At 40.0% G+C, this 12,834-nt stretch overlaps 1 protein-coding gene across 1 annotated transcript in view; it reads right to left on the minus strand.

Moving 5' to 3' along the window:
- Window positions 1-220: 220 nt before the first annotated feature.
- Window positions 221-12,834, minus strand: part of disp2 (dispatched homolog 2 (Drosophila)) — a 26,012-nt gene continuing 13,398 nt past the window's right edge. Inside the window, exons 4-10 of the mRNA XM_038286194.1 lie at window positions 12,489-12,518; window positions 12,253-12,376; window positions 11,811-11,926; window positions 9,028-9,140; window positions 8,012-8,109; window positions 7,616-7,774; window positions 221-4,476 (exon numbers count right to left, since the gene is read on the minus strand). Of these exons, the coding sequence (XP_038142122.1) occupies window positions 1,186-4,476; window positions 7,616-7,774; window positions 8,012-8,109; window positions 9,028-9,140; window positions 11,811-11,926; window positions 12,253-12,376; window positions 12,489-12,518 (3,931 nt within the window). The 3' untranslated portion in view covers window positions 221-1,185. The remainder of the gene's footprint in view (window positions 4,477-7,615; window positions 7,775-8,011; window positions 8,110-9,027; window positions 9,141-11,810; window positions 11,927-12,252; window positions 12,377-12,488; window positions 12,519-12,834) is intronic.

A 12,834-nucleotide genomic window follows, 5' to 3' on the forward strand; every position in this document is an offset into this window, starting at 1 on the left:
TACTAGAATTGGCAATGATGCACAGTTTTCAGCAGTAAATACACTCTAAATGTACAGCTCAGGATACTATACATTCCCTTTGACATTTATCCACCCTCTAAGTTATCTATACAAACCAAATAAAATGAGTAAGGAGCTTTCATTATGCAAGAAAGTCAAAAATTCAGTATTCAAGTAGATTCATATTTGATTATGTAAAAAAATAAGATGCCTTGAAACTTTAAGATCTTTTCGGTTTTAAATTTAATTTTGTTTAATACCTTCATGGTTTTTTATGAACATAATGAGAAACAAACAATGTCGCTAAGAAAACCAATAAAATAGGCTGTGGGTGTTTCCTCATAATGTCTGTAAATCCATTTCTTTTTTAGATTTTGAGGTTCAAAAGCCTTAGGCACACAGTCTGCAGGCAACCGCTGCAGTTATTTGGAGATTTTTGTGATAATGACATGCAACAGCATTGATTTCCACCGATGCAAACTGGTACCTTTTTATTCAACTCTGCTGGGTTTAAAGTCAGGCTTTGATTGGAGCATTTTCTACGAGGTCCAGTGCTCAGAGACGACCTTAAACCTACATTAGATAAAACATGATGTCTTTCTTCATGTTTACAGTTGGCCCATTTCCTTATTCATGTAATATAAATCCAACAGCTTACGTTTTTTTCTATTTGTTTTATAAAAACAGTTATAAGTTTTACAAATTAAGAGCAACAAATGCACAGTGTTTGCAAAAAGTTTCTCGACAGATTTAAACTGTATTAATAGATAGATTTTTTTCTCCTGTTTCCTGAAGGTGATTAGTTTGAATCATGAGCCAGGAGCTCCTGTTTATAAAGTTAAAGTCAGTGACACTAAACACGTAATTGTTAATAGATTTGTGAGAATTTGAGGCCACCCTCTCCTCTCCATCCTCTCCTGTCTCAAAGCAACCAGCTTTTCTCTCCAAAATTAGCAAGGAGCAAATTGCTTCTTTAAAATAGTCCTTAAAACATAGATGAAGTATTGAATCCTAACCTTGGATGAGTGGTGCCAACAGCGTCTTATAAGTTGGACATTTCTACCACATGATCAGAACAGGAAATGGGAGATGAAATGCCTTTAGGAAACGAGAAAAAGACCAGATGTCTTCAAATTAAGCACCTTGGACTGAGATGTAGCTTAAGGAGCTACGGTAGCGACTTTTTCAGCATGCATCATCCCGCTGTCCGTCTCGCTTTATCCAGACATCTGGTAGGTCCGGTCTGCTGTTGGGCAGGATGACCACTTCTTCACTCCGACTGCTGCGGTCTTTAGTCTCATAAACCGTTTCCTTCAGTGAAAGCCTCAGTGTGTCTCTCTTGCCGTTGAGGTGTCCCGGCTGCAGCTGAACCTCCTCCTCTCCATCGGGCTGCTGGGGGGTTGAAGACCCCACTTCAATGTCACTCAGATGTGTTTCGCAGGAGTCGTCCAGTCCTTCATAAGTGCTCTGAGACTGTAGGTGCTGATAGCGAACCTCCTTTGTGGGATTTTCATATTTGCACAAAGACTGCTGGTCAGTGGTCTCCATTGTGTGGCTAATGATGGTTTCCTCAATGCTTGACGAGGAAGAGTAAGATGTATTGCTCCACTGCTTCCCCCCAACTGATTGACCCCTGCAGGTTTTGCACAGTAGATTTCCAGTAGCCGCATCATCCTGCACCAGGCCTGCTTGGCGAAGAGTGTTTTCTCTGTAAGGAGATGATGTTTGGATAGCTGATTGGTAGATCTGATGACTGCGCATTTCCTCACTGCCCTTTTCCATATCCTTCTTGCTCGCCTCTATGCCACAAAACTCAATTTCATCTGAGAGCACAGAGGGCCGGTTGGACAGCTTACTGGTGCAGGTGCTGTTCTCAAAGCTGTCACTGAGGCGGTAAGCCAGAGGCTGCAGCTCGTACTGCTCTGCGCCCTTGTGCAAATCGGCTCCTCCTCCGCTCTGTTTGTGTCTGTGCTGACGCTGGTGGTCAGGGTAGAGGTAACCACCTGCCTCTTTGTCATAACTCCTCCTCTCTCTAGATCTGGCAAAGGCACCGTTGGCAGCCGAGGCCGGCGAGGGACCGGGCTCGGAGCAGGAGGTCAGCACGCCGTCTGTGTCCTCTGAAAAGCATGGCAGGGTGATCCTTCCACAGTTCCTCCGTGGCCCACAGAAGCAGCACAGCGACTGAAAAAAGAAGGTTGCGAATCCACATGCCACACATTTCACCAGGAACAAGAAAATCCCAATTTTTCTTAAATGTAAGGCAGTGGCAGGTAACATGACAATACCCATGGAGAAAAACGCTCCGGAAACTATTGCTACAGGGCATCCCATCCTTTTAGTGGAGTGTGCCACTTTTCCTATCTTATCCGAATGAGGAGCTAAGCTGTAGGACACAGAAAAGTTAACAACAAAGTCAACAGACAACCCTGCAGCCGAGGATATGAGTAGAGCCTCGACGCCACTAAGCTGCCACTCCAGAAGGACGAGGAGGCCAACGGTGACGAACACACTCCCTCCAACAGCAACAGTTGCATATAAACTCAGTGGAATATTCCAGGTGGTTAGGAGCAGCAGAATAAAGGTGAGAGCTACTGAGAAGCCAGCAACCAGCAGAGTCTCTGAACTTAGAGACTGTTGTAGATCAAATAGAGACAGCTGGCTGATGAACCAGCCGTTCTCCAGCCCTCTTGGTGTTCCTGCTATTTCTCTGTTGAACCACATTAATATTTCCCTGTAAAAACCACTGGTTCTGCTAAAGTTAAAGCTATAGAGGTGGGTGGTCTGGAAAGTCAAAACAAGGGCAGCGACCCGCCCGCCCGGCTGAAAGTACAGTCCTCCACCACTTGGATGGTGGCCCTCTGCATGTTTCTCCGCCAGCATGATATTCAGACAGCTTTCAAAAATGCTTGGAGGGTATGGAAAGGGGATGTTACAGCAAAGATGAAGGGCATCGCTGCTTCCTGAGCATCGTCTGAGAGATACCCAGCGCACCAGCTGCTCTACCAGGCAGATATTATCTGTCGTGACATCTTTGCTTTCTAGTGAATGAGCAGAGTAAAAGCTTTGATTCTGGACTCTAACACACAGATCTCTAAGCCAGATCTGAGCTTCAGGCCTGCTCATGTTAAAGTCAGGGTCAAAAACCAGGGAGCCATTGCTCTGTGGGTTAAAGTGATCCCCATTATCTGTCGGTTTGATGCCCCAAACCAGCAGGACAGTAACAGGTTTGTCTTCTCCATTCTGATGCCTCTCAAACATAAACATGTGACGGTATTCTGCATCGTATCTCTCAAAAGGGTGGCTGGAGCGGAAAAGCTGGGTGACCCAGCTGTCGAGTGTGGGTAACCTCATGCCAGGGTCAACGCAGGACATATACGTGCCGCCAGTGGCAAGCACTGCGAACCAGCACACCCAGATGTAGCGAAACTTTACAACTCCGCAGGGCAAGATCTTCAGAAACAGCAGGTTTGATGTGTCTGCAATGCCTCGTTTTAGTTCCTTCAGCCTCTGCACGATGCTGAAGATACATTTCTTACGGGAACTTGTTTCCCAGAAGCCGCCTGGATTGTTGGAGCAGCAGGGCTTCCATGTTTGCACCGCCGCAGGCATAGCCGGGGCCTTCCTGGAGCGCTCAAGGAGGATGAAAGAACAGGGCAGCCATACTAACGCCAGCAGAGAGCTGATGAAAGAAGCAGTCCCAAGATAAACAGAGAAACATCTAATAGCTGTGATGCTGCTTAGATAACCGGAAAAAAATGCTGAACTGGAGGTCAGGCCTGAAGCTAGGATCAAATAGCCTATTTCCTGTAAGGCTCTGTTTACTCTCTTCTCCAGAGAGGCTGAAGGGTTTTGCGTTTGTTGCAGATTCCAAAAGTCTGTAAAGATAAAAACTTGATTGGAGCAACTTCCTAAGAGGATCAGAGCTGCCGCCAGGTTGACAACTGGGAAGAAAGTCAGACGAAAAACTACTTTATAGAAGAAATACGAGGTAAGGAGAGAGCCTGTGATTGCCAGAACAGATAATGCTACTATGAAAAAGGACTGGAGATATAAAACCATTGTGAACAAGAAGGATATGATAGCAAGCACTGGGAACACAGAATCTTTCACTAAGTAATATCTGAACAGTGTCTTCTTGATACCAAAGTCTATCCCAGTGATGGTTGTGTTTTTGTACGTCAGATCCCTTCCTTCAAGACTATTCATATAGATCTCCATCATGTGTTCTCCTTTCAGCACAGGTAAGAACAGAAGGCTGTATTTCAGCGTCGGTATTTGGTATTCAACAGTCTGAGGGCCGAGGAAATCTTTGTCAACGAGGAAGTGCAGGATTTGGAACACCACACGGGATTGTTTACAGCGGGAGGGAACCGAGGAGCAGCCGCCTTGCTTGGGTCTCTCTGAACAGGCCTCGGTCAGAACTCCTCTGTGGTAGGACGGAGCACATTTGCGGAGAAGGTTCAAAGAATCTGAAACCTGGTGAGGCAGAAAGAGAACAGAAAATATGAGTTTTGTTGAGATGCATGCTTTCCTTAATGATTGTATCATATCTGTTTTTGTACTAACAATGAAATAAGAACTTAAAGAACACATTTATCTGCAGGTGTGTCAGAAAATATCTTCACAATCTGTTTGCTTTTTGCATGAATGTGTAATTAGTAGTTCTCCTTTCTTGTTCTGCACAGGCGAATATTTGTCCCCCCTTACAGATTATTGATCTTGTTTTTCTCTGCAACTTAAATGGCTAATGTCATTAAACCAATTTAAGTATTCAAAAAAAGTAGAAAAAAATGCAAATTTTTTTATTCAGTCATTTATGGCAGAAAAGTTATCCAGTTCCGCTCCCAAGCTGATAACTAGGATGTCTTTTGGCACCACTCTTTCATTTGCAATAACCCTCGCTAAGTCTCTGGAGAAATGTTTCCCACTCTTCTTTTTAGAACAATGTCCGATCAGCTCCATTAGAGGACCTGTTGAATGTGTTCCCACAACTTCGCATTTCATGTAGCTTTTTAGGCCATTTGAGTTAAGCGACGTGCTTTGGATCATGTATCTGCTGTATCATCCAGGTGTTTTTCAGCCTAAGGAGATACGATGATGATTGGACATTTAGATTATCCTTGTAGAGAGGAGGAATGGTGATTTAATCAATTGAAGCAAGTTGTCCAGGTCCTAAAGCAGTAAAGCAGCCCCAAACCATACCAATGCCATCCCAGTGTTTGACTGACAGCATGGTGTTTGTTTTCTGAAATGTCGTACATCCTCCTTCCAAAATGTTCCTCCTTTTTCACCTCACTCCAAAGAATATTTAGTTCGAAATCTTGCAGATCATTAAAATGATATGTATATATTGGGAGGCAGGTGAAACCAGCCCTTTTTTATTCTTTTTAACCAATTCAATTTAATTTCAACTAAATACTTTATTAATCCTAATCCTAATCTTATGGTGGTTTATTCAACGAGTTGTAGTAGATTCGGACTCCTGCTTGCAGGAAGGAGTTCTTTTAAGCCGAGCTTACACTCGATTTTTTGCCCTTATCGAGCCGACTTTCCAGTCATGCGTGAATTTTCCGATCGGATCGACTTTCAACCTGATCGTGCGTTGTGTAGTGTGCAGGGGGTAACGAGGGCCGATCAGCCTCTCATGACCACCTCCAGATGAGGAATCGTGAGGTCGGGAGAAAATCAAACCGTCGTGGGCAAATTGCTCAGTGGGCATGCGCAAACAAGGAGTCTTCTTCTTCCTCTCATATGTAAACACAGAAGCCTGGCGAGAGTGCGAGTGAAATGGAGTTCTTTCTGTTAAATTGACAGACCGTAGTAGCCACATTTGCTCAGCCATGTCTTTGTCCAAATGCGTCGCCGCATTTTCTTTTTGGGGCTTTCAGCACAAAATTGCAAAATCGCCAAGGCAGTGCGTTTCACTCTAGTGAGCTTCATATTCCCCTTATACTCATTTGGTTTCCGGATAGATGGGTCCCAGCAGTGCCATCTCTCTCCGGGCTGAATCCGATGTGGTTTTTAGACGTGCAGTGTTAGCAGGCAGATCGCATCAGAGCGAGAATGCATCCTGAGCTTAGAACTCACACTGTACGACGAAACGCTGCGGTTTTGTCATACAGTGTGAGCTGTAGCTGCGTGCAAGGACTGAAAAAATCAAACAGTGTACGCCCGGCCTTATGTGAAACTATCTTCAGAAGTTCTACAGGAGTCCCCAGAACAGCAGTGAAGTTGAGATATGGATGTAATTTTTATGCAGTCTCTGAAAACTAGCTGTGAAGCCAGCAATGTTCTGTTGGGATCTCCTGTACAAGCTCTTGTTGTCTTGGGTTAATCGGGAAGGTTAAATAATCTTTTTTACATGTGTAGATAATGCCCTTCACTGGTTTGCTGAAATCCCAGAAATGACCTTGTAATATTTTTAGACTGATATCAATCACTTTATTTTCCAGCTGTTCTTAAATTTCTTCAGACTGGGGTACAAAGTGTTGCTTTTCAAGATCTTTCCCCATTCTCCAGTAATTACGCCTGGGTAAAATGTTTTTTTTTTTTTTAGGAATCAAATGGTGCCGATGTGCATTTTTCCATAGAACTGGGCTAGTTTGGATATAACTAAACCAGGTCATTTACAAACCAGGTTTTCTTTAGATGCTTTAAAAAATGTGTTTGATGACCTGAAACATTTGATTGTGACAAAGAAGTAAAACTAAAGAACTGTTAAAGAGGTAACATGTGTGTGGGTGTGTGTGTGTGTGTATGTTTTACAGCAATGTATACCACTCAGTTTGGATTAAAGGAGACAAATTGAGCAAAACAAAACTGTTTTATTTAAGGTTTGAGATGCAGAAATGTTGGGTTCAGTTGCTGCAGAGTAAATTTATGCTGTTTGTGTTAAAGTTTTCAATCCGTTCAGTTTTCTCTATGGCCTTTTAGTATCTGCCATGGAACTACTACTTTACAAGGTCAGGGGCTTCCAGCTTACCAGCCCTATCAGCAATTTATATTCCTCACAGTCAATTAGTAGTCTTCAAGGTCCCTGAAGCTACAGGGAGTGCAGTGCCTTATTCTGACTTAGAGATGGAATCAAAACGAGCTGCTCTCTGAAATATAGGTAAAATAGTCACCTATGGAGCTATAATACTAAGGAATTTAGAACAAATCATTAAGGTTTCACATTATATAAACCTCAAATACATAATTCAAATAGGACTTTTAAAGAATTTAAAACCATATGCGCCCTTTTAAAAGTAAAGAGAAGAGAATAAATCTGAGATTTTGCAGGAAAAACAAGACAAAAAACTGAGTTTCAGTTTGATTTAGTCAACAATCTAAAAGGGTTTGGCTAGCACACTTTGTTTTGAGTTTTAAAAACAAGTTTGGCTTTAAAAATCCTTGGCAAATGGAAAGGATTGTTAACTACAGCCTTATATGTCAAGCCCTGCTGAAACTGGAATCTGGCTCAATTTAGCAGAAACCTGGAATCTAAAAGCTAAACTACAAATTCCCCAGGAAATCTATAGCAGACCCATTCAATTTAAAGTCTAAACAACTGCTGCATCTAGAAAAATGACTAAATCCAATTTGCTTGAAGCTGATAACATAAAAGCTACAGTGCCTGTAGTGAGGTAAGGCTGAGGCAGCTGGAGGCATTGGTGAGGACCGCCAAGTAATTCCCCAAAGACCAGCTTGGACAGCAGCCGCGTCTCGGTGTTCCCTCTGCCTCCACTCCCTCAGGCTGCTGGCAGAGGTCCTGGAACTGAGCCTGGGAGCGAATCTAATTCACAAGAAGGAAAAAAAAAAGTTTCTGAACTCATGCCCAGCTCTGAAACTAATTCACACAAAACCAATTAATTTCCCATGAGATAATGTACAGTCAATCTACTATAGAGCAGGATTAAAATGTAGATTACAGTCAGAGTGTCAAACGGACAAGACACTGATAGAAACTGACGCCTGAAAACAGCAAAAAGGAAAAGAAAGGAAAGCGAAGAGTGAGTGATTGTGAGCCAACCCTGGATTGTTCCATCTCACACATGGCGTGGATGGCCTTCAGGCTCCAGAGACTGGCTGAGTTTTCGGATCGAAACACCAGCTGGGCGAAGCGTTCGCCTGCACAGAGAGAATCAGATGGTGTTAGTGTACGACAACAAGATGGCCAGCATTGAATCATGTGACTGCATGGACAGTTAGAAAGGATCACAGAGGCTAAAAAGTCATGGGAAAATGTGCCAAACAGAAATCGGGCTAATAAATCTAGTTTTATTGCTTTAAATTCTTCATCAAAAACATCAATGTTAAATATTTAATTGAAAAAAGATACCTTTCCACAGAAAACCACATTTTAAACACCATCAAACTAAACATTTTCATGATGTAATTAAAGATTTTAATATTTTTTTATATTCTAATCCAGTGTGGAGGAATTTTTCTCTCCATCTTACAGAAACTTTACTTAACCCTTTGATGCCTGTTGTTGCTAATAAGCAACAAACTGCTTGTATTACACTGCAAAAAATGTAAATCTAAGTAAATCAATTTTTGTTGAAATAACAGCATTTTTTTCTTAAACTGAGCATTTAAGCGAGACACTTTGACATTAGAACAAGACAATTTACATTTAAAATAAGAAAAAACAACGACTGCAGTCTCTTATTTCAAGTGCATAATATCTTATTATCTTATTTTAACAGTAAAAATGCTCTTTCCATTGGCAGATTATCTTATTTTCCTACTCATATTAAAGGTAAACACACTTATTTTAAAACATTTTAACTAATTTTTAGAACATTTTTGCAATGCAGGCAAACAGCCACCATATCGTTTTGCATCACCCAAGTGCTAGTCATAGTGTATGTTATTATGTAGTTATAATTGCTGTAAGAAAATATACTTTACCTTCATTTCTATTTATTTAGGAACATTAACCATTTTAATTAGGAAAAACATGCACAGAATGCCGTTTCTTTATTTACATGTATATCAACTCAGGCTTTAAGGGGTTAATATAGGGTTTGGGAGGTTACTCACTTGGAGAGTCACAGAGGAAGGTGTCCAGAGAAAAGTCTGCAGCCAGCATCCTTTTAAGACGACCTCTGGAAGCGAGCTGACTGTCATTGTTCTCTCTGCTGACAAAGCCCGACCTGGCAAAAGTACAATGTCAGAAACTTTTAACAGATATATGTTCTTACAAATATATCTGAAGTGAAAGGTTACTTTGACTCCAGAATCAATGAGATTTATTTAAGGCTGAATTATTTACACAATAATAAACTGCAATAGATCACTTTGGGCAAAATTAAACACATAATTACAAACATAAAGCTTCTGAATATTTGAAAATTTTATGTGAAAAAAGAGGCAGAGTTCCATTAAATAAGTTGGTTAATTGATGGAGATTTTTAGGACCTATTTTCATCAGACCTGAGCTTGTAAGCATTCTAGGGGCTAAATATTAGTCTGTGTTTTCCAATCCAAGCCAGTTTGGATGTGCGAATATGTTTTATAAATAGTTCATGTTTTAGCCATTTTAGTGTTTCTCAGTTTTTCTTACAATATTTTTAGAAATAACTAGTCATAATTACAAGCTACTCCTTCCAAAGGGAAGGAAAATAGTAACATGGATAACTGCACTATCAATTAACTAGTTACATAATTTAACCTTACTCTTTATTAATTTAACTTCATTGTAGATTAACCTCAATGCCTTTCTTATTGTTGTAACTTTAAATATAGCTTTTAGTTTGAATTTTAAAAAACGCAAGTTTTAACACTTCTTAAATAATTGAAGGTATATTAGGGGAGTTTCGCAATTTTTTTTAAGACCCAACCTCTCCACTTTAAAAAAAAAGCACATGCACAACCCTGTACCCACTCCCAAGAGGGAACGCCTATTAAACGCATGTACATGTGCATGAGCGCATGCACAAGTTGTTGTTTGCATTCAAAGGAGATTTGCAATTTTTGCACAATGTCAGACTCACCGCCGGAGAAGATAGCTACCAGGGGATGAGCACGGCTTTACATAAACATATCAACAGAATGATTGACAGTTAGGAGAACTGCTTATTTTGATGATCCATTTGTTAAAAGTACGTCCTCCACTATAACTTTATTTAATAAAATATCTGTATTCTAATACAGATATTCTAATATTTGCACCCTTACATACACCCTTAGTGTGTGCAATGGGGGAAGTATGAGAAAAGGCCTTTAAACGGCAACATCTATCAATGCAGATATAATCATTGATCAAATCAATCAAGAATAATAATAATGTTCATCTGAGCAATTCAAAAAGAAATCAAGGAACAATAAAACAAACTAGATGTTTTAGAATTTGATATTTAAGTAGATTAACTTTCCTAAACTGGTTGTAAAACAGATTTAACATGGAAATGAATGCTTATCAAACAATATAAAAACAATAAAATCATATTTGAAATTAGAGTAAACAGGGATCAGTGTTTCAGATGGTAGACTGTACATCTAGTATTTCTGTGTTGTTAAAGTAAAGGCTTTTGTTTAAAGATTTTTGTGTAACACTAAAGAAATGAATTTCAACATACTGCAGAAGCAGCCAGTAGAAAGACATTATTATTGAAGGGTCAGACGATGCAAGTTGCTTTATTAGATTACAGTTGCTTATTAGTGACGTATTTCCAGACATAATGAGCAAATCTTAAGCAGACTTTGCCTTTATCCACCGGGGTAAATAAATGTCTGGTTTAGAAATGCTGTCATTGACTTTATAGCGCTCTCTGCGTCATCTCTCTTGATGATGGTCAGTCTGAGCTGCCCCACTCTGGTGATCTTGGGTCTGAATGCCTCATTTCTTCATCTAACTTTTCTCTGCACATTTCGGAACAGCTTGGATGAGGTTATTTTAGAGCAGAGGTTAAATTTTTTTTTTTTTTAAGTTGTCTCAGTTTCCAGCAGACTTGAGTTTTAACGGCTCCTGTGTTTTTCCTGATCACCCAAACCAATCAGATGAATGACACTAGGACCTATTCCAAAACCATGTTGGTTTTGGAATAGGTCTGGCTAATTTTAAGATTTTTATGGCCTTGACCTCAGTACTGTTGAGAATGTATGGACTATAAAAGTTGGTTTACTGCCTGGAAACCAACCAATTTAACGAAACTCTGTCAATTCTGCCAAGAAAAGTGGTGAAACATTCAGCCAGAATGATGCCAGAAATGCCTTGATGACTTTAAAATGAGCGTAGTTTCTCTGCAACTTGCATTGGTGGGGGGTTCTATATGTAATTGACCAAATCCCCAATAAATTCACACTTAATCATGTATTTTTTTATATAATAATCATTAATATTGGATCATTTATGTTAGTTTATAATCCTCCTAGGAGCAAAAACACTGTTCAAATGCATTACTAAAGGACTAAAATAATGATTACATTCATGGATGAAAAGAAACGTCTCACTGGAACTGCAAAGTTTCTAAATTAATTTAATCTTCATTTAACAGCGACAAAGCACACAAGCATAGTCACTGAAGTGCTGCATAATAAGTTCATAGCTAATGCTAATTTTAACTCCTGTCCCCAGATTGAGTTTTTATATAAAATAGAAATTACAAACTACACTACTTTAAATAAAAAAGCGCAAAATTGCAAAAAAAAAAATGCATCTCCTACACAACTCTTACCTGCTTATAACAATTAGAAATACTGAGGGCCCATGCTTGTTTCTAATTATTCCCTTCCAGCTTAAGTGTAGACTCTTTTTTGCATTGTTTAAGAGGTTTATTCTCTCTGTTTAGATACTTCTCGTTGTACTCTGACCATCTGCTGACCTTTTGCTGAGTGACTGTGGTACAGCAGACAGACTTTTCCCCAGGCCTGTTTCCTGCTGAAGTTTGGACAAGCTGGACAGCCGAACTCCAAGATACGTTCCCCGTGGCTGGAAACCCTAACAGATCAGAGCACAATGATTCACTTAACATCTGTGGTGATGTGCTTATGTTTTACTTTCCATATCAATTAGTGTTTACTGTCTAACCATGTATCTTAGAAGGGTGCAGACTTATTTGAATTAGCTCTGATCTAATTCAGCATTAATTATTGATTAGACTGAACTGACTAAATAAGGAGGCATAAAGCAGACCAGTAATCCTTAACAAGGACTCTAAATGTTTTGTTTTATTATTTCAGATTCAAAGTACCTAAAACATACAACTATGCCTGGGTGAGATTTTAATCATGCATCTTACGAGTCTATGTATGTTGTTTACTCACTAAAAGTGGATCAGAGAAGTCTGGCAGAGAGCCAAAAAACAGTCCAGCCAAGGAGCATCCCAGCAGCAGTGCAGCACAACCCAGCAGCACCACCAACGGGTGGTCCACTAACAGCCGGGAATACCTGCAGAGACAGAAAACAAGCAAAAGAATAAAGAGCAATCAGTGACGCTGGTTTAAAGAAAAAGTGTAGGAATACAGAGAATTAAAGCCCTACCCTGGGATTTAGTACTCACTTTTTAACGATGAAGTAAAGACCACCAGTCCTGTAAATAATTGAAATTAGAAAAAAAAAAGAAAAATAGAAAATCCCATTATTGTCCCAACATTGGAAAATGTAATAATTAATTACAGAACACCATTATTGCAATAGTCATCCATCAGTTGTCTCACATTTATCCTGCATCAGGTGCTGCTTTCCTATTTCTACACACAGGGGTCTTTCTCAAGGTAAACTAATTCCTCCCATTTTCCCACTGATTTTGCTTCAACATTCTTCATCCTTAGATTTACAGCTGGATGCTTGTAATGATTTTTTGCCAGTTTCTTCAAAGAACAAGGGGCGACCAAGTCGGTCCAAAT

The sequence above is a fragment of the Cyprinodon tularosa genome, unplaced genomic scaffold (assembly GCF_016077235.1).
Source record: "Cyprinodon tularosa strain WSP-4 unplaced genomic scaffold, ASM1607723v1 ctg222, whole genome shotgun sequence".
Lineage (NCBI taxonomy): Eukaryota > Metazoa > Chordata > Actinopteri > Cyprinodontiformes > Cyprinodontidae > Cyprinodon > Cyprinodon tularosa.